Genomic DNA, 21,724 nt, shown 5'->3' on the forward strand with positions numbered 1-21,724 from the left:
AAATCTGTTTAAGAGAACTTTCAAGTGCAACCAAAAAAGGGGGAGGGAGTTGGTATTTATTTGTTTTAAGGAAATATATTGAGCAAGATCAACAATTTAGAATGTAGTATAACTTGAAGATCACACTTCTGAAGTAGATGTCAAAAGAAAAAAAAAAGTTAACACATTTTATTGTATGCTTGAAAAAACAGAAGTGTCAGACTGCCCTCCAACACATGAGCACCACAGCAGTTTTATTCAGGCCAAAATATTTGAGTTATTTCATATTAACTATGTACCATCAATAAATTCCATTAATTACTGTAAAGAGAGAAACTGCTGGGGGTCTACAGCAGTAACAGCCAAGAGGCTTTCAGGTACAATAAATGTACAGAAGGTGCTATTATACAGTATGCAACCTCTATCCTGTTGTAAGATTTATTGCTCGTAAACCTTTAGGCAACATGTGCGTATTAAGTACTGACCATTGTCAAAGTTTCTTTAAATGCGTCATTCTGTCAGTAACAGGAGAGGAGCATGGTGAAGGAGAAAACATACTTGGGGAATCTTTGAGTAATTTGCACTGCCTCAGTGGTGCTTAGATATAGCTGTTTGGGTTTAGAAACTGAATGTTTTCCAACATTTATACCCACACAATAAAAAATCTAAAGTAAATCAGAAACAATACAAAATTCATTGAAAAACACTGCAAATTTTTGAGAACTGAGTAATAAAAAAAATCCAAAACCTTAAATTTTTATAATTAAAAAAATGAATCGTGCTTATTGATTCTCAAAAGGAAATCTTTTTCTTCACCAGTTGCTATCAGCATGCAAATAAACCAGAGTGATTTAAGAATGCACAACATTTAAAAGTCACATCTTTATTTCCAATGCAGTTGATAAGAAAAAAATCTCACCAACTTCAACTGGAAAAAGTCAAAAACACCGATCATATAACGCTCACAAGTTTGAGTGCAGAAACTTTAATTCCTTTTCAGCTATATCTAGCTCTATCTTTCTTATTCTTTTAAAGTTGTTGAGCAGCAGGTATACTGGGGCATCCCAGGCAGAATCCTTCTGTTATTTTCTTAGACTAAGCCGTTTATACATCCATTGCAAGTAATCAAAATTAAATGCAGGGTTAATGAAGAGCTGTTTGCGTGCCAAAGAAACATCGGGAAGGTAAAAAAGAAGCTGGTTGGTACCTGATGTGATCTGGCTTTTTCCTGTCATGTGAAAAAATGGGGTAGGATTAAAACATAAGGGAAAGAAGGAGAAGGAAATGAAAAATGCAAAATGAGCAAAATAAGCAAAGAATTAGCATGATCTGAAAATACAGCAGAATTAAAAAGGAAAACATTTAACACATCCAACCTAAAACCTATGCAGATTATAGCAGGGCATAATAAATGTGTTTCTCCCTACACACATTTATTTATGTATATCTTTGTTCATGATACAGACTCATTCTTCATTTTAATTTCTAGGAACTAAAACAGCTTTCCACCTGCTGCTCCACAATAATAAATGCACCTGATTTCATCTCCTGATGCCTTAAGAAAAATGGTATACGATGAGATATTATTTACAAACAGACATACTTCCAAAAACCAGGTCTCCATTGCTGTAAGGCCTTCCAGTATAAAGATATGATTTTGATTCCACTAAAGTGTATTATCTGAAATACTCACAAACATTATATGCTATCAATTTAGTCACAACAAAATGAGGCTGCAAAATCTTCAGCTCTTTCAAAACACAACATTGAAATGCAAACAGCTTGTGGTTTACTTTGTAACCTGTTCAAACACTATTTGTTTCTCAAGTCAGTGTCATGCAGAACTATTCCAAGAACATGAAATTTGATGCAATAGCCCAAATAAGTATCAAGTCTTGAGACAATGAAACCCAAGATGCCAGCTGATCCAGGAAGAAACTACATCATCCTAGAAAGAAACTAGCTTGGATTGAAAACAAACCAGGTCTTCATTTATTAGAACAGATTTGCCCCACTTCAATGGGCTGCATTACATGTTTTTGTTTTTAATTTCTCTCCCAGCAACCAGACTTCTCCCAAAATAATCCACTATGGTGTCCATAGATTCATTGACCAAGACATGGACGAAGAATCATAGAATGGTTAGGGCTGGAAAGCATCACAATTTTCTAATTTGTTAGCTAGATCCGTACTGATGTGCATCAAACCCAGACAAAAGTCATTGTAACATTTCCTTTTATCTTATGTTTTTAATGCTGGCAATTATATACTAATAGTGGTACTTGCAATGAATTCTGGTATCCTTAATTCTGTCTTAAGAGTACTTGAAAAGGCCTAGAACCATCAAAATACCAACTGATACCAACAGAGGAAAAAGACAAGCTATCATTTCCAACACAGGTTACTACTGACAGTGCAATAAGCAGTTAGCAAGGAAGATCAGTGCCATCATCTTTGGTTCAGAACATCAGGAAATTCCAGTATTTCTTTCTAGGCCAGTTTTGTTTCAGGTGGTTGATTTTCCACCCACTTCCCAAAAAGACAGGACATAAAATGAAGCAGCAAACTACCTATCCAGTAAGAACACTGAAAATATCTTGTCTGGCTTGGGGCTTTTCACTTCAGCTCTGAATTCCCTCACATAAAGTATGTAATTCTCTAAATGTTTCCTCCTTTGGTATGTCATTATAAATTTTTAAGCACAAAACAGTTTAATGCAATGACACAGTCCTTTCTTCTGCTCTGCCTTGTGATCGGAAAAACACTCACCTCTAATAGATGGTAAACTTTAATCGGTATTATCTCCCAGCAGCTGAAACTGCAATTGTACCTAAGCAAAGCATTCCATCACTGGAAAGAGGCAGCGGAATGTGGCAATGACCACTTCAGTGCCTACCATGTAGCAAGCAACTACAAATGTATCCAGAAATAAAACTAAGATAAAACCACATCTTTATTTTTAGTAAAATGGGTCTAGATTCAGAAATTAATATAAGTTGCCTTCATTAAGAAGATCTCAAACATGTATTTTATGTATTATAATAGTAATTTCATAAGAATTAGAAATGGTTTGTGAATGTGAAATACAAAATTAAAATGACTGATTCAATTTCTAAACTGTGTTGATAGATAGCTATTCTCTGCCTAATTCTGAAGCATCCCACTAGCCTACTGCAGTTAGATAAATTATCAAGATTTTACATTTAAAAAAAAATTAAAGGTTTAGCTCGACTGAATACTCCTGCAACAAGCAGAAGAAAAAAACTATAAGCAAATAAAAATTATATAGTAAAAGTAGGTAACCTTGACTCATTACCGAGCTGTTTATCTTGGCTCTCTTAAATACTGTTTTTATATATGTTCAAACCCATAACTTAACCTGAAAGAATGCCACTGCAAATCTTAATTATGACTTTCCCATATTCATTTTGTGTCCATTCACACCAGGAACCTAGGAAGCATATCTCCCAGTTTTTTTCCTTTCACTGTCCTTTAATGCCCGGCAGATTTGTTTTTGGGAACTCTGAATTCTGCTTGGATGAAACTAACCTAGAAAGTACATTACAGATGGATAATCAGACCACAGGACCAGACTAGAAGTAGTCCAAAGCAAAATCCCTTATACTAGTTGCACATGACTTGGTAATACAGATACAGTCTTATTGACACCAGCGGCCCTTGTAACAGTCTATGGGTTTAACTGAAGCAATCCCAATCTGTCATAGACTTGTGGTGTTCTGAGATGCTCAATGAATTATAGAATAATTAAGATTGGAAGGGACCACATACCCAAATGCATATTCTGGCCTTTGAAACACAGCAAGTAGTTTAACAGAAGCACTGCTCTAAAAATTAGAGAGAATAAGATAGTAAAAAGACCTCTATTATCACAATAAATTAACTCTGAAATGCAAGAACTGTATCCAACTATACTGTAAATGCTTCAGCATATATATATTTCCTTGAAAAAAAGCTTATACCCTTGGAAGTACAAATGAAATCCTGTTCGGGGAGAAAAAGATGTAAATAATCATAAAATATACATTGTTAAAGGGACATGACTAACAATGTATTTTGAATTGCCAACTGGAGATTCAAAACTACTAAGCAGAATTCACCTCACAGAACAGGAATTGTAAAGGATAACAATTATGTGCTTATCTTTCAGGAGAAAGAACTTCAGTCTTTCACCAGGTTTCCCTGCTTCCAATGGCTATCTAACTTCCATTTTATTTGTCCTCTAATGCTTATTTTCCAAGCACAGAAATTTGCATTGCTTATTGCATACAATCATAAGGATTGCTCTGTTTTAATCTCAAAGTAAGGCCAAAATGCAATTACAGAGCCAGACTGTACACAAGACGACAAGGTTTCTACACATAGGACTTCTCCAGATTAAAGATAACACTTAAAAATGCTTGCAAACAACTAGGACATAGAAGAAGGGAAAAACATTTTTGAAGTATAATCTCTACATTAATTAACAGAGTCATCCAAGTGTTCTGTCAAAACTGCGAAATCAGTGAGTGGCATAGGTCATAGTCAGACCAGAACTTAACTTAACAAGCAGTATCTTAACAAACTAGTAAATAGAGGTTCTGAATAATTACCTGTTCCAAGTCTTGAAGGCATTGCTGGCTCGCTTAAATAGATAGCCTTCCATAACAATACCATTGGCTGCATCTACATTGTATTCTAGTTTAGTATCATCACTGGAATAATCCTAGTACAAAGGAACAAGACAAGAAAGAGACATTGCAGTTTCAAATGAAAATTCCAACTATGGACAGTATTAGTGTCAAAAACAGTAAACACCTAGGAACAATGTTTTGCTTGCAACACTCATTAGTCAAGCTACGGTTCTAAGCCCCAGCATTTGTTTTTAAAGCATTTTTAGGAGATCAGAATGGTGAAGATTTTTACTTTACCTGCACACAAGGGGAATTTCTTGCTCAGGTATGGTGACCTCTATAGCCAAGTAGAGGGCAAATATTACTGACAGAGCCCCTGATGCTTCAACTGTCTGCTCAAATGGTCTCACATATATTCCAAAGAAAGGGAAAAGTAAGGTAGAGGAAAGCAAGCAATGGGAGTTAGGAGTCAAAACTGAAAAGCAATTGCAGACAACTGTATGGAACCAGTCATGCTTTAGCATTTTCTTCAGTTCTGTGATCTTGAGAAGTGAGCCAGATTGGAACTTAGAAAATAAGTAATCAAATAAAGACGATGCTATCAGTTATCTCTAAATTAAAGTGGTCAGGGTGTTGACAATGACAACAAGAACTTAGCAGTAATTTTTTTTTAATGATCTTTGATAAAAATATGAACCTAGAAGTAAGGCAAGGGAATACACGCATCCATCAATCTAGTAACAATAACATCTAATAACAGTTAATAATGTATGTGGTGATTATTTGCTTTCCTATTGTCTGAAACAGCATGGACTCTTCCTGGGTTGCTACAGAGCTCAGGTATTCAGCGAGAGGGAGGCTAACACCTACTAGGGGTGCATGCAAAATCCACATGGATATCATTTATCATAAGCTATGTCCAGAGATCAAAATAATATTATAACAAATATTTTATTTTATATTACATAATTATATTATATAGTATTATAATAAACATGTTATTATTTAATTTCACTGTTAGTAAAATATACCCTTAAGGCAAACTAACAGTATATGGCTTCTTCCCATTAATTAGGGCAGAATAGACAAATCACTGAAAATTAAGTTTCAGAACAAAAAACCAAAAAAGACAAAACAAAACAACCACCAACCCCAAACCCCACCAGGTTAAATACAGGACACTTCACAATGTTACTGTGTCACACTCAGGTGTTTTTTTGTAAATTGAAATATTAGCTCTGCATGAAAAGTAAATCTGCATTTTGTACCTTGCTTTTTAGAAATTTGTCTACAGTAGAGGAAAAAAAGCTATACTAAAAAAAATAAAAGTTTCAAAACCAATGCATTAACCCTATGTAATAGTCCAACACCCCCCCCCCCCCCCCCAACTTTTCTTCTACACACGGCATATACTCTTATACATGCAGACAGCTTGGTCCTGTCCAAGGTTAATTAAACAAGACAGCAAAGTGGTTACAAATATCAAAACAGCCTTTTACACTCCCAGGCCAGCACGGCACCAAACTCCATAAATCTACAGCGTTTTCATCCATTACCAATATCTGAGCAGACTAACTAAATTTGAAATGTTAAACCTAGATTTTTATTAATTCAGAGGCTGAAGATCAATGCAAAAGTAAGAGTTCCAAAACAAAACATACTACAGTATCACTGCCATGTAGTGATCTGAATGAACATACAGGCTGCAAATAAAAGCTTCTCAAAAAACACAGATTTGTGGATTTACTATTCAGTACTTAATAACTTTTTCTGCCTGTTTTCTAGATCAGAACATGCTGAACATTAAAGACTTCATGTAAGCACAAACAGCCATATATTACAGTGCAATTTTAACTTAAGTATTTCACAAACATGAAAGTGTTAAAAGTCCTGTTTTTTTCCTTCCCCTCTCAAAAATAGAAGGGGGGAACCCCTATAAGCACAGACTTGGACATGCCGATGTCACATTCCCTCCCTCCCCCAAAACCTGGTAAATTAACTTACCAGCTCCCAAACATAATGAAACCTGCTAAAGATTTGCATCTTCCTGCCTCAGTGATGCCTGCAACTCCTTGTCTAGTGAAGACACCTTACATTCCCTCAGCCTTTTCTGTCCAAACTACCATGTAATCACATTTTCCTCCTGGTTTGGAGAACTGCTGCAGAAAACCTGTGTTTTTCCAGTGTATCCAGATTCACACTTTGAAGACATACACAATGATGACAGAAAAACTCCTTTGGATCATTTATCACACTACGCTCTCAGTCCAAATTGTCTAAAATACTGAGTCTTTCTCATGAAGTACACTCAGTGTCATTTTTAATGGCTCCCCTAATTGACTTCCACCTTTATACAGCAGATAAAGACACAAGAGTATACAGACAGATGTTTAATATTTTCCTAACTATACACAGCAGACTGCCAAATGGGGGTGGGGGTGATAAAACCTCCATATATTGATAAAGTGGTGGTCAGGAAAAAGACAAACTAAAAAAAGAAACAAACAACCCCACACTTAATTTCAGTTAAAAGGATAAAACTAGAAAAAGGAAGTAGATAAGCAGTCTCTGCTATTTTATAATTAAAGAGTAGGAGAAAACCAGTCATATTATAGTTTATTTTTATCTTGGCACATGGAAAAGTTTAGTGAATCGTGAAAAATAATCAGGGGGTGGAGAAAAATACATCCATATCTTTCCAGTATCCTGCATAAGAGAATCACATGTTAATAAACCCAGTCACTTTATGTGATTCAGAAATTCATATTCCTTAAGCAAAAACTCATGATAAAGACCAAATTTTAAACATTTATTTACTAATTAGATGTCAGTTAGGAGTAAAGTACATTTCACCTAATCAGAGCTAAGAAAATTAAGCCAGTATTATTAAAGTTACACTGAAATGCTATACTGCACATTTCATTCAGATCTGAAGGAAGGAATATCTATGGCTTCTGTTCTGACAGTTGGTTGCCCAGCTACTGGAAAAGAAACATGTAGAAGTGGGCTATGTAAGCGAAGCAGACAGCATGCTTTCATGCCTGGTGTTTTCTTCTTTGAATGTCCATGAGGCATAGCAAACTAGCTGGCAATGGAAAAACAACTTTCACTTCCACAATTAATACTAATCTGATGGGTCACAGAATACTTACGAGTCTTGATGGTCTTTTAGTGAATGCATTTTCATAGAAACTTATAAATTTATCACATATATTGGATTAATTTCATAGCTTGCACGTTTTCTGCTTCTCTACATATAATTTTCTTGTTACCAAAACATAAGCCCTAGTACTTTTTCAGCAGCAGCAGTTTTCAATTTACTTTCAATATGAGGGTTGCTAGAAAGTCATGAAAGCTATTCAAGCCATTTTTCCAGTAAATCTTAGGGACTGTATCAGCATTTTAATATTGAAAATATATTCAATATGGGTTTTATTTTAGAGAAACAGATTGTTTTAAGTTTTTAAAAGGCAGTAAATGGGGGTGCATAAGTACCATATAAAACACTACTCTGTAAAGTTACTCCAGCACATACTAAATAGAAGACACTGTGTGATTCTCTCATTTAGAAAGTTGCTTCCATTTCCTTCCCATCAGCAAAAGAATGTCATGCTTAAGTCAAAAGTCCCTTGAGAAAGGGCTTAAAACAACAACACACACAAGTAACAACACTTACATTCCAAGATGAAGTGAAAGAAAGCGAGATAGTGACGGAGTATACATGCCACTTGAAATACTGGCACATCCTTGCTTTTTGAGACAGGATTTAGTTTGCATTACTTCTCAACAGCAGCTCTGATTTATGCCTGCTTGCTGACTGCAGTAGCATCTGGTTTCCTATCACCTTGCTTATTCAAGATGTTAAAAATTTTCACATCACTCTCACTCCAGCTGTTTCCTGAGCAGCTCTTTGGAAGTAGAATATTTTTCTTTTAATGACAAAGGGATTTGAATACAATAAAAACTATTTCAAGTTCAATGCAAACATTTTTCCTGTTTCATTTCCCTCATTTTAGAAATATCAGCTTTGTCCCCAAACCAAAAGCCATAATGCTGTTTACACGTTCAACTGATTTTTAAATTATTTCTTAATTCAACATGTTACTACAGCAATGGGGTGCAAACTGCTCAGAAAACAAAAGTCTTAAGTGATATTGACACTCTGACCACTGTGACACCACTCTAGATACAAATCTTTCCCTATGAAAATACATGGCAAAACATTCCCGGAATGATCATGGCATTTCTAGATTAATTCATAGTATGTGTTGCTCCAGATTAATACAGAAAAATATAATTTCTTACAATAAAAAGTCTCCTGCATATTTTCTGAGTAAATAAGACCACAAAAGTTAAAAAAAAAATGAGACATCAATTCTCTGAAAATTGAAATCAGACTATAGTGGTGACCAAGCCCTTCCACGGCTTTTGCATTAGCTTCTCAGACCACAACCTAATTAAACAGGATGATGATTATAAAGAAAAGTGAGATGAGTTAATTAGTGCAACTATTCTGCATGCATATGCACATATATGCAAACACAGGTAGTGTGTGGGCAGGTGTGTGCACATGTGCACTTACCTAAACATTTCAGAAAAGGAACTGTTCTTTATCCACACAATGAAGAAAAGGCATCATTCTGAAGCATTAGATTAAAACTTCAGTATATTAAATGCATATATACCTCATGGAATATTTAAGACAAGAAGCAGAAGTTTCAGTAGTTATAAAACATAAAAGGATTTGGCACTGGGAGATTTGGGAATATATGCCTAAGAGGCAGCCCAGTGGAAAGCAACATGACAAGCCATGAGAACAAGGTTGCTATCCTGGTCAGGTTGACCAGATGACAAATAGAGAACAAGATCCAAGGTCTAAAGCAGTTCAAGATTCTGAAATCCTGATGAGCTGGAAGCAAGCTTGGTGGTAAGGTTGGGAAAAGCAGGTAGAAAGAGACAAAAAAACAGACAACATGATCTGAATAAGAAACAAAGAAAATTATTTGACAAGATGTAAGAGGAACCTGCAGTAAACCATGCCCTCCAAAGCCCAGATACATTCATCTAGGCATTGTCATCACAAAAACGCATCAGTGACTTCACTGATAAGGACAGGAGACAACATACATAACTTGAAACACAGAACTTTAGAGGACAACATATAATACAATCTGACTGCCCTGATTATATTTTAGAGAGTGTAAAATTGTCATTCACTTAAAATAAGGAACAAAATAGAAATAACCTCTGTGACTACAATTTGTACTAGAAAGCAAGAATATTTGTACTATGCAAAAGATAGAATTTAATTAGTTTCATGAAGCTTAAAAGTTTCAATAACCATTGATACTATTAGGAATATTTTACCTGTAAAGCAGCCTTAAGCAGCATTTGAAGAAAAAACAAAGACTGTAAACAGCACTGGCAACAGCAATTACCATAATTCACAGTAATATGTCATTATTTCTATGGGCAATTAAAAGAAAATTGAGCATAACTTACACCCTTCACCAAGCACTGTTGTTCTGTTAACACTAAAATCCTCAACTACTGCCCACCCCTGAAACACGGCCTATTCAACCCAAATTAAAATTTGAACATCAGTGTTAATTCTCCAGTTCCATCTCTTTCCTATTTTCCTTCTTTCTTCCCATTCCTCACCTGCAGTTACTTTCTGTCTGCCCCCAAACAGAGCACATCAGCACTGCCCTAAAATCCATCATCATGCCTGCTCAATTTCACAGCAATCCTAATGCTTCCCACCAACTCCAGGAGGCATGATGGGATGAAGCAACAAACCCATTTTTAGCAACCAAAAGCATTACCTTTTCCCATCAGTATTAATATTGATTCTTACTAAAGCTACCTAAATTATAGTCTTAACAAGTTCTCATTCCTGAATTTACTGATCAGATTTAATTTACATTAGGCTTTTTTTTTTATGTCACCTGAATGGATACAGAATGTATTTGATTGAGAGTAAGAAGTGTTGCATTACCTTTAAACTGGTATCTAATCCCTTTCAAAACTACCTGCAGTATTATCTCACTACCAGAGAGTTCAGTGGAAATATTTTTAACTTCTAGCATTATACCTGCAAAACCAATACTAACCTAGAGCTTCTGAAACATCCAAACAACAGAAATCATTCCCCCGCATCCCAGTATGGATTACCTAAATTGTTCTCAACAAGCAAAAATATTGCACATACAAATCTTCTCAAAACAGCAATTTATTGTTATCACTTTTTTGTACACAATTGAACACCGTACATTAGACAGCCTTTATGAAAGTTTACTTTTGCTCTTTCTATGCAACAACAGCTGCCACACTACCTAAAAGTGCTGCATTCTTATTTGGCACAGTCCAGAAAGCAATACATGACTGAAGGACTGTGCAGTATAAACATCTCTTCTACAGACACACTGGAGGGAAAACCAACAACCTTTATAACTAAATTCCTATTACAGCTTAGATTGAATAAAGAGTTCTATTGAAATGTTAGAGTCCCAGCATTCAAATACACTGTTGTATATGCTTCATAACTAAACAATCTTCTGTAATACAAAATTAGTATCTGCAATCCAATCCTAAGCTTAATGATGCATAAGTCTCTTTCTCTGCACTAAAGATACCATCCCTCAGAGTACTGATGCAAAGATGCACTGCTGGGAAGAAATGCTAGAGACAAAAATGTGTGTGCAGTCTGCCTTTTACATTCTCTCAAGTACCTTTTGTTGAATAGTGGAGTGCTTTTGCTCCATATCTCTCTTCTCCTTTGCAGCATCTACAGCCAACTGATCCAGCTGTAAAGAGAAACAGAAAATTGTATCTTTAGATATGAAGAGAAATTTGGCTCAGTAGATTTCATAACACTGACAAAAAAAGAACACATTATGTCTAGACACTGCATGACTTTTCTTTTATTTGCATAGTATAATTACTTCTCTGGTCAGAAAGTGTTTACCTTGAATAACCACTGAAGCCTTGTTTAACAACGCACTGTACTACCATCCTGAATTAAACTCTATGAAAGGTATACATTTCTTGTAAGCCTTAGAAGAAATGTTTCAAAGAACAGCATGGTGCCAAGCATATGCGACTCTATACCGCATTGGTGCTCAGACTCTGAGGAGAATGACTCATGCTTTAGCTGCTCTGGCTGGCTGGCCTATGCAGCAGCGCTGGCATTAGCAGCAAAAACTAGAGGGAGCAAATGCTAGTGATTTTTCTCCTCCACAAAGTGGAGGGATGGCCCCAACCAGCCTTTTGTACTAATAGTTTTGATCAGGTCACCAGCAGCACTTGAGTAAGTCTCCTTGAAAACTTAGGTACAGCCATTCAAACTGTTTCTAATTTCAGAAGAAACTGTAATATGATTTTGCACAGGAGACTGTCACCACAAAGAGGGTTTCAGTTAGCATCCTTACAAAGTCTGTGATGACTGAGGAAAACCCCACCCCACTACCAAAAACTTGCTGTGAGCTTGTCTATAGCACTACCATATAAACTTTTTCCTTTTAATACCAGAAGGGGAAAAAAAAAACACAGCAGGAAATTTAAGATATCCCATAAGAAAGTTGCATTTGGATTTTTTTGTGGTTGTTCTGTTTAGGGTTGGTTTGTTTCATTTTGGTGTGGTTTGTATTTTGGTTTGGGTTTTTTGGGGGAGGGGATGTTTTTTGTTTGGTTGATTTTGTAGGTATTATTGTTTCTGGTTGGTTGGGTTTTGGGTTTGTTTTTTTTCAGACTTTGATGTTTAAATCAGAAATATGGTGAAGTGAAGGAGCAGACGCTGCTCAAATGACCAGCAATCCTTGTACTTATGTGACATGCTGCGACATCAGATGAACTCCTCCTTATCCAGCCTGTAATACAAGACTGCCATTAACTCCAGTCACTGCATCTTACTGAATTAACAATGTAGATGCAATCCTTAACACAGCAGTACCGCCTGAGGCTTTACACCTGTGGGACAGACCTTGCCCCACTCCAGGCCTAGAACAAGTAAACGAGGAACAGCACAACAGCAGCTTTCCAGCTGAAGTGAGTCACGTGGCAGAGGGCACAGTATGACTAACAGAACCTCTAATTCACGCACACAAATAGCGCCGCCTCCACCCACTCTCACAACCACAAGTGAGAACCCCTGCCAACTCTGGTCATTTTCCTGTGTTGAACTTCTCCTGCTTGAAATCACAGAACAGAATCACAGAATATCTTGAGTTGGAAGGGACCCACATGAATCATCGAGTCCAAATCCCTGCTCCTCACAGGACTACCTAAAATTAAACCATGTGACTAAGAGCATTGTAAATACACTCCATGAACTCTAATGGGCAATGATACCTATGAGACTAAAAAGGGACAATGACTGACTCTTACACCCTTGTGCTAGACAGTCTCTAACAATTATGGAGCCATCAGACAGCCAGGATATCTGGATCTAATTCCATATTCTGTCACTTCTCTTAACTCCTCTCTCTCTGATTTCTTCTCCACTAAAATGGCCATTACCAGCACTTTTACACCTTACAAATATTTGTGAACACGGACATGTTAAAGACTGAAGTGTCCAGGCATCATATTTATGCAGCTACATGACTCCAAAATTATAGATGAGCCTCTAAAACAGGCTGTGCTACCACTGTAATCAAAGACAGTTTTGCACCAAGAACCCTGGGAAACCCACTCTTTTGTGATAAAGGTGAGAACTAGCCTGAGGACTGCTCAAGACTTTATAGGAATCAAGTTTCTTACTAAAACCTCAGAGTCAGGAATCTGCACATGGCCTCCAAGAAATTCTTTCCCCTACCTTGCTAGATCAAACAAGACTGCCAAGTTCAGATTAGGGTAATGACTTCTAAGTTATCTTAAACAAAAGCGTTTGAGGGTACATATACCACAGCATAAGTGCCAAAATAATGTTCTTAACAGCAGTTCACTTCATCATTTACTTTTGCTATCAAGACAGCATTGTATCATCCCAGTTTTCAAGCTCAGACCAGAATTTCCTCTTCTGAAGTGACCAGCACATCAACTGCCTTAAACAAAAATGACCAACAGCATGCAGCTGTCAAGAGCTTTGGCCAATCAGATAACTGAGCAGTCGAAATCCCTGTCATTATACCACTACTTAATCGTCTCCAAAAACCAGGGTTTTTTTTTCACAATACTGCATTTACTGATATATCATAGATTCATGGAATGTCTTGGGTTCATCCAGTTCTAGACCCTTCCACAGGCAGCGACACCTTACACTAGATCAGGCTGCACCAAGCCCCATCCAACCTGGCTTTGAACACTGCCAGGGATGGGGCAGCCACAACTTCTCTGGGCAACCTGTGCCAGTGCCTCAACACTCTCACGGTAAGGAATTTCTTCCTAATGTCTAATCTACATCTTCCATCTCTCAGTTTAAAGCCATTTCTCCTTGTCCTATCACTACGTGCTCTTGTAAATGTAATATTTTTTATAAACATGTAGTGCTGTAAGTGGTATTCTGTAAAGAACTAAATCACACATAGTTTGTCTGTTTAGCAAATGTTTAGCTTTTTGAACAGACATCTTGGAATGAAGATTCAAGTAAGTTTTCTTTTTAAACTAACACATTTCACATGAAAAATACCAAATACTGTAGTTTCCATGCAAAAGCTTGTATTACATTTGTGCACCATTGAAGATTCCCCTACAATGATCTGATTCACAAGTAATCCTACCCTGACCTAAAATACCCAGAAAGCAGAAATTGCTCAATCCTATTTCATCATATAAACCAGTTACTTTGAAAATGCAAACCAGAAGAGCTACAAAATAACTATCCTCTTTAAAATCACTTCAATTTTAATGTCTTGGGTGCTGTTAAACCTTGTAATTAAGATCACCCACAAAATTTACCTGTGAATGAAAACTCACCAGCAGAAACAATATAACCGTATTTTCAGAAAAATCTAGCAAATCCCTGTTTTATATCACAACATACCTTCTCTCTGACCAGTTAAAGACAGAGGCTTCAACCAGTGCAAACTGCAAAGCCATTCATTAACTGTTAAACTTCCATAAGCTATTTACAAGTCTGTTTCTGTCATGAAAAATTCCAATCCTTAAATGTCAAGGTCTGCCACAAAAGAGTACTTCAGCAAGGTGTACAACTCCAGGGTCTTTAGTCTACCTTTGTTCCAATTGTAATATATTTTAAACATTCTCAGTTCTGGATTTTCTAAATTTAACTCCTTCAGTTGCTATGATACCAGCACCAAGATGTGTTACACAATGCTCCTTACCAGATCAAGGAAAAGGATGCCCAGCCACTTGAAAATAACCTTTTGTTCCTTGCTTAAATAATTTCAATTAAATGAAAACATTAAAGTGTAGCTGGTAGCATAAACCACTACCAGCTCCATAGGTTTTGTCTGCTTTCCCCATCCCCTCCTCTGCAGAGGTACAGGACACGCATTCTCTACCATCAAAACACTACAGTTCAAGAATTACAACCCAAAAGGGAAGGATGTGAATGAACAAAAGTCATAACTAAGGACAGTCGTGAACACCTGAACCTTTCTAGTGTCACTATTGCACCAAACACAGAGGTCTGTAGCTGTACAGTCACTTCCCTTCTTGATGGCAGTGCCAGCTCAAGCAGCCTATCTCTCTTCTCAACTCAAACACTTGCCACATGCATACACACACACAAGCACACACCTCCCTGACGTGTATTTGTACAACTAATTAAGACCCACAGTAACTTGACTGGGGACTAGTCTAGCAGAAAAATAACTATTTAAACATTTGATTGTTGGAGTTATTTCCTACAATTCCCGATCTGCTTCACTGCACAGACACAGTAGAAGATTGAGGGGCACAGATGACAACAGCACTGTGGCAGGAATAACCAGCTCAGAACAATGTCATTTCTTAGACATTCAACGACACATATACTTTAGATGAATGCAAATAAACAGTTGCTGTCATTTATTTCCTTTTGTTTCTGGAGATAGAATTTGGGTTGGCTTTGTTTTGTGCATCAGGTTCAAAAGAGGCAAAAAGAGGGCTTTGCATCAGTGCAGCTGTTGCAAGCCCTTGGACAGAGGAAAAAGGGGGGGGGGGATGTTGCACAAGTATTTCCAGGTCTATTCAACTTGCAGTGAAAACAAGTCAAGACACCACTGAGTCTTCTTCCTACACCACAGACAGATCTTCAGTTGAATACTGCAAGCTCTTATTCTATTTTGCATAACCATTTTCCATGTCTCCCGTGTGCAGTTGGCTGTGGTCCAACCTTTTTATGAGTCTGTCACTGAACACCCAAAAGCTGAAACTGTGTGTTCTTAAAACAACAAAACTGGGCAAGAAGGACTCTGCACTAGTTATTAAAATCAGATTTCTGGTTTATGGTCTAAGCTGCTAACATCATTTTTTTTTGTCATATTGCCTAATTTATACAGTAAATAATGTATACAATTAGAAGGAAAAAACCTAATCTGCTCCTTATCATTAAATATATTTACAACATGTCATATACAAAGCTTTTTAAAATAAAATAATCCAATGTCCTGAATAGAGTTCCTCAAAATCGCACTACATGGCTATGTTAAATATGTACTACCTAAACACAGAATTTTAGAAAACAACTTTCAGTTTATAACTACATTCATTTAAACCACAATGTATTTTTAATGCTTTGCCTTTATTACACCACAGGCCCCTTTTTGTGGAACAGATCTACAATGTACCTGATATATACTAATATATCAAATTTTCATCCAGTCCAGCTTACAATTATGGATTTTAAAGTAGTTTGTTACCTGTGCACCAAGATCTTTCATGTAAGGCTCAAGTTCACTAAAAAGATCGTAGCCTTGATGGAAAAAAGCCAGATGGGCATACATAAATGATAACATCTAGAAAGAAAAAAGGTATGTTTTTTAAAAGGATAAATGTTTATAAACTATCACATAAATATATCGCTTAACTAGTCCACATGAACAAACTTAAAATACAGTTCCAAGCTTAATTTCTGCTTTCTTGTATCCTGGCAATTTTATCTCAACATCTCACAGAGCTTCTAATGATGTAAATAAACATGCAAGGAACCAAGCCAAAAATCTCAAAAGTTAGTTAACAGGACTAACCCCATTATCAAAACAAATCTACTTAAGGGCAGAAAATTACTTCTAATTTGGGTCCCCTGAAACTGTAATCATCTCCTGTTTAACTAGAGAAGGGCTACAGAATGTATTTACTAATGATCCAAAGCCAAAGCCCTTATGAACATAAAGAAATACCCTTCTTGTAGAAAGAGCTGAATCCATATTCAAATAGATTCTAAGTATTACTTATTGTTTATAAATGAATATAGCAGACCTAAACAGCAGAATTCTTGGCAAAGTTTGATTTTAACCATGGAACACATACCAAAGAGTCCACAGCAGTGAAAACCTTAAAGTGTTCAAATTTGAACCAAAAGGATTGCCAAGAACAATTAAGCATGAATGCCCACTTACAGTAAAGGCTAAACTGATAGTCACCAAAGGGCCAAACGTATTGATAATGTTTTGACAGGTCAAAGAACTAGCTTTTTAATATACTGCTTTTAACCACATTTTTCGTTTCAGATGTATTTAAATATTTTCTATACAGAAAATAAACTTTATCTTACCGATTTCAAGATTTCTGCTCTCCTTTTAGACTGAAGAACATTGATCTGGGAAAAAAACAACAAAACAAAATTTAAAAAAGAAAAAAAAAGCAAACAAGCAACTTACTTCATTCTACTTTCCCCATAGAAAGTAAACTTCAAATTACTTCCAAATAATCATATCAAAGCTTAGAACACTGAAAGAGCATACCTCCACATCAGACTGCACAAAACATGTTTAGAAGATGCATGCTAGTTTTGTCATGATATTAAATTGATGCAATCAGAAAAAACTTGCAAAGCTAGAATTTCACAGCAGTAGTCACAACTTTCATATATTAGAAGGGAAAATAAAAGACACCACATGCTAGCTAGAAGTAATATAACACACCTTTCAAGAGATTGAATTCAACATGTTTGAAATATCCTTTCTGACAGTATGAGCTAACCCAGCCCCCAACTTCTTAAAGAAGCTGCACTCCACACACTGCAGTCTCCTGACAAGGGAGAAAAAAGGACAGGGCCATGTTTATTTTTCCCTATGCTGACATTGTCTAAAGTGTCCCAGAACTGGGATATAACCCCAACCTCTGAAACAAGCAAGAACATGCTAGCTTCAGTAAGTAACTTCTCATATATACCTGCACTTTTAAGCTAACTGAAGTCACTGATCAATAGTTTTGCCTTAGAACTTGAAGAATTTCACATTCTATAGAAAAAAAAGTGATATAGTGATATTTTACATTCAGCTAGTCCCTCTATCCTTTTTGGTCCCTAATCTTTAAGGCTGCCATCCAGAACTACAGATTTCACTTTAAAGCCCCATTTAGCAGAAACATACAGAGGTGTTAAATTACAACACCATGCATCAATTTAAAATTCCAGCGAAAGAAGTAAACTTGCTGAAGCTCTAATCAAAACCAGATTGTATTTCAAAATGGTCAGTAATTTTGGAAAACCCTCTGCAGCAAAAATAATTAAGATCTGTTTGCATAGAACAAACCTTCAACTTGCAAGGCAAAAAAAATGTTGAAATAAAGTTAATGCAAAGGTTCTGAAATACAGTTTAAAGCCAATATAACTACAAAGAAACCAGAGCTGTGGAACCACTGTTTGAGAAGAGTCACCCAAGCAGAAAGAATTCCTAAAGCTGAATTCATTTTAGCCTGTATTAATTAAGAGATGATGAAACTTTTCCTTGTTATTTTAAATGCATCTTTATCACAGGAACTGCTCATACTTTAATATACGAATTCTAGGAGGCAAACAATTTGCAGTCCAATGCATACACAAGGAACAGTCCCAAAGTAATGACTAACAGCTTTCCCCCCCCACTATTTGATGTTAGCACAAATAATTAAGTGGTACATAATTCCCATGACTTTTTAAACATCAGAATGAACTTTGTCCTTAGTGCACGAAAGGCAGGAGTGCAGTGTTGACCACTGACCACCATATCTGTGCACTTGCCTGGGCTGATCCAATCAATTCTGCTTCACTTTACAGGTAATACATGTAATTTAAAGAACAGTTAACTAAGCGTTAAGTAACTGACTGTCGCAAATCAAGATGATAAAGTCCAATATAAAACCAACATAATTTTAAAGGGTTGTTCTGTGCTTGATCATAGGAGAAGCCAAGACCCTTTCAGGAGCCCCCAACTCCTCATACCATCCGAGTTGCAATAACCCTGTTTTGCTGTAGTTGTGGGAAACTGTGAAAGAGATGAATGATAACTATCAACAGAAAATATGTTAGTATTTCACAGGATTCAAAGTAGTAGGACAAAGAACACCTTCAACACCCTAGGAGATGTGCACTAAAAAGCAAAGGAGTAGCTACATTCTTGATTTCACCTATGGCACAGTGTCAGACTCTGACGCTTCTAGACAAGTAGGATTTGTTAAATAAAACCCAATGCAAGCAGCTGAAAATGTAGTAGTAGACAACACCCTAAATCAGAATTATTCATGTAATTCATATTTCCTAGGCTAGGTTATATTTTTAAATTCAAAGATATAAGGAACTACAGCATAGCCAATCATAAATACTTTAGGTAAGTATCAAGCAAAACCTGCTTTTTCACAAATAATGTTCAAGTTGAAAAATAAATTGTCATTACAGCAATGAATAACGAAGCACTAAACAATAAGAATGCATCATGTAAATTAATTTTGCTTAGATTTTATTCAAAAGAGAAATTACTTGCAAAGTTACTCCTTTTTCACTTAAATCCCCATAGCTTCCAAGAAGCTTACAGCAAGAACTTCTAAATGACAGATCTTTTAACTATATGCAACAGATAGTTTTGAAGAATATAACTTTTATTGCTGCACTTACCTGAAGAACATAATCCAGAGCTATGTGTCGAAAACATTTCCGTGTTGCAGTCAAAATATTGGTTGCTTCCTCTACTTCATGTTGCTTATTCCTTTGAACTTGTGCATTTTTCACTAGAGCATTCTCTTTTTCTTCACTAACTTTTTCAAACTGTTTCTTAGCATCTTTAAATTTCCTAATATCTCTAAAGAGAAAGACGTATAACAAATTAATTCCAAAGCATGAAAAAAGTGTTTAAAGATGAACTAGATAAACCATGCTCATGACTGTTATAGCTATTTCTTTTGTTTTCATACCCTTCAACAAAGGCTTGGATCAAATGGAAATCACACGAAGTATGATGGAAGTTTTGCCGTCTTTCTCTTCTGAGTAAAGGACAAAATTAAAATTTAAATAAATGCATCTCATGCGTACTGTGGAAAAGCTCAGGTAAGCACTTTTTTGCTAAGCTTAGACAACGACAACGTGTAATTAAGATCAGTAATTCATACTATTTCAACATCTCTGTAGCTGGAACTAAAGCCTCACTGATTTGGGATGGTTTTTGACAAGCCTTAATATGCACTTTTCAATTTATGGCTAGCCATTCTCAGGAATGATGTTTCACCAATTCCCACAAATCAGATGTTTTAAAATTCTATTTTACCTATAATTTTCCCACTATAAGTGCAAATTAACTTACTCTTTAACGAAAGTCTGAAGCTGTGCTTTAATTGACCTTTGGGTTTGGTCAAACAGGATCTGAAAGAAAAGCATTACCATGTAGGTCAATAACTTTGGGGTATTCGTAACTTTCAACTTTAGATATACACAGTTACTATGCAATATTAGATAGGAATTAGAATTAAACCAATGTATGTCTTATATTAAAAGATAAAGCCCTTCAATGTAGTTTTAAATAAATAAATAACGAATAAAATAGGGAAAATAACACAAACCCAGCAAGTTTTTCTGGTCTCTTTTAAAAGGCTGTGGTTATAAGGAGAGAAAATAGCTTCTGGCATCTTATTCTTTAATCCTGACAATGCAGGACATGCCCATTCTCATAGAACATGTTTATTATTATTATTAAACAGTCAAGAATATTGCTGTACTAACAGCCTTGAAGCAACAACTTTGAAGTAACCACTTTTTTTATTCTTACAGGCTTCCACTACTAAAAGACAAATGAAACCACAGAAAGAATATGCCTTTAAGTCTCGGCAAAAAAAGTCCAGACCAAAATTAATCCTGAAAATGTAACATACATGAGTAATTAGTACTAGCTCCTTTACATAATACGTTTGTAAAAAAACCCCAAACCACCCACTGTTGAACTAAGAAGAATGGATGCGTCTTTTGCTAAGATTAAGTGTTCTAAACCATGCTTGTCAAATTTCTTATGATTTGGCGAGGCCTGGGGGTGGGAGGCAGCACAGAATATAATCTACTAACTCAAATCATAAAGCATGAGAAATTTGTTACACTTCCAAGGCCAAAGCACACCTGAATGTTAGACAACTTCTATTTTCTCTTATGACCCCAGAAATTCTAATAGAGGAATGAAAATGCACATTCCTTCAGCTTCATGTCTGTCCTCTGAGTTACAGGATAGAATGGAAAAGGTCAAGGACCATGAGACAAATCCTTTGCACCTCCCATTGTGCAGACTACAAATAACGCCTTAATTTCCAGCTCCTCTACACCTCCCATTCTGCATTGTTGAAATATGCAAGGCATGATCACAAAGAACATATGAAGAGGTGAAAGAATATATGTAAGTAGCAGTTGGCCCAACTCTCCAGAAGCTCTTCCAAAAGGTAAAGATGATATTTAAGTGTTAAATAATTTTATTCGAAGAGCAAGTCAAGAACCTAAAGTTTCAGATCAATGCTTTATTTAAACATTCAGTCTGGTTTTTTTTTAATAAAAAAATTGGGAATGACAAGCCATTCAATGCCAAGCACTGACAGCAAAGCCCTTACCAGCTTATTTCTCTTTTCTAGAAATACTAAATGAAGGAAAACATGATGAGCTTAAGTCAGTCATTAATAGTGGTACTGTAACCTCCATCCAGTCTCCATTTTCGGAAGTTTTCAAGACGAAACGGAATAAAACTCTAAGCAATCTGCTCCAGCCTCAGAGGTGACCCTGATAT

The 21,724-nt window shown here is 36.1% G+C and overlaps 1 protein-coding gene across 8 annotated transcripts in view; it reads right to left on the bottom strand.

The window, feature by feature from the left end:
* Positions 1 to 21,724, bottom strand: part of ACAP2 (ArfGAP with coiled-coil, ankyrin repeat and PH domains 2) — a 68,324-nt gene that overhangs the window by 22,104 nt on the left and 24,496 nt on the right. For 3 of the 8 annotated variants that reach the window (XM_057421842.1, XM_057421843.1, XM_057421838.1), the window contains exons 5-12: positions 20,270 to 20,328; positions 19,588 to 19,771; positions 17,269 to 17,313; positions 16,415 to 16,510; positions 11,342 to 11,416; positions 9,978 to 9,989; positions 4,590 to 4,702; positions 1,187 to 1,207 (exon numbers count right to left, since the gene is read on the bottom strand). In XM_057421842.1, the coding sequence (XP_057277825.1) occupies positions 1,187 to 1,207; positions 4,590 to 4,702; positions 9,978 to 9,989; positions 11,342 to 11,416; positions 16,415 to 16,510; positions 17,269 to 17,313; positions 19,588 to 19,771; positions 20,270 to 20,328 (605 nt within the window). The remainder of the gene's footprint in view (positions 1 to 1,186; positions 1,208 to 4,589; positions 4,703 to 9,977; positions 9,990 to 11,341; positions 11,417 to 16,414; positions 16,511 to 17,268; positions 17,314 to 19,587; positions 19,772 to 20,269; positions 20,329 to 21,724) is intronic. The other 5 variants (XM_057421844.1, XM_057421839.1, XM_057421845.1 and 2 more) reach the window with 3 other exon arrangements.

Source organism: Pezoporus wallicus, unplaced genomic scaffold (assembly GCF_028554395.1).
Source record: "Pezoporus wallicus isolate ANWC-B61680 ecotype Strahan unplaced genomic scaffold, APGP_CSIRO_Pwel_v1 scaffold_7402, whole genome shotgun sequence".
NCBI classification, from domain to species: domain Eukaryota; kingdom Metazoa; phylum Chordata; class Aves; order Psittaciformes; family Psittacidae; genus Pezoporus; species Pezoporus wallicus.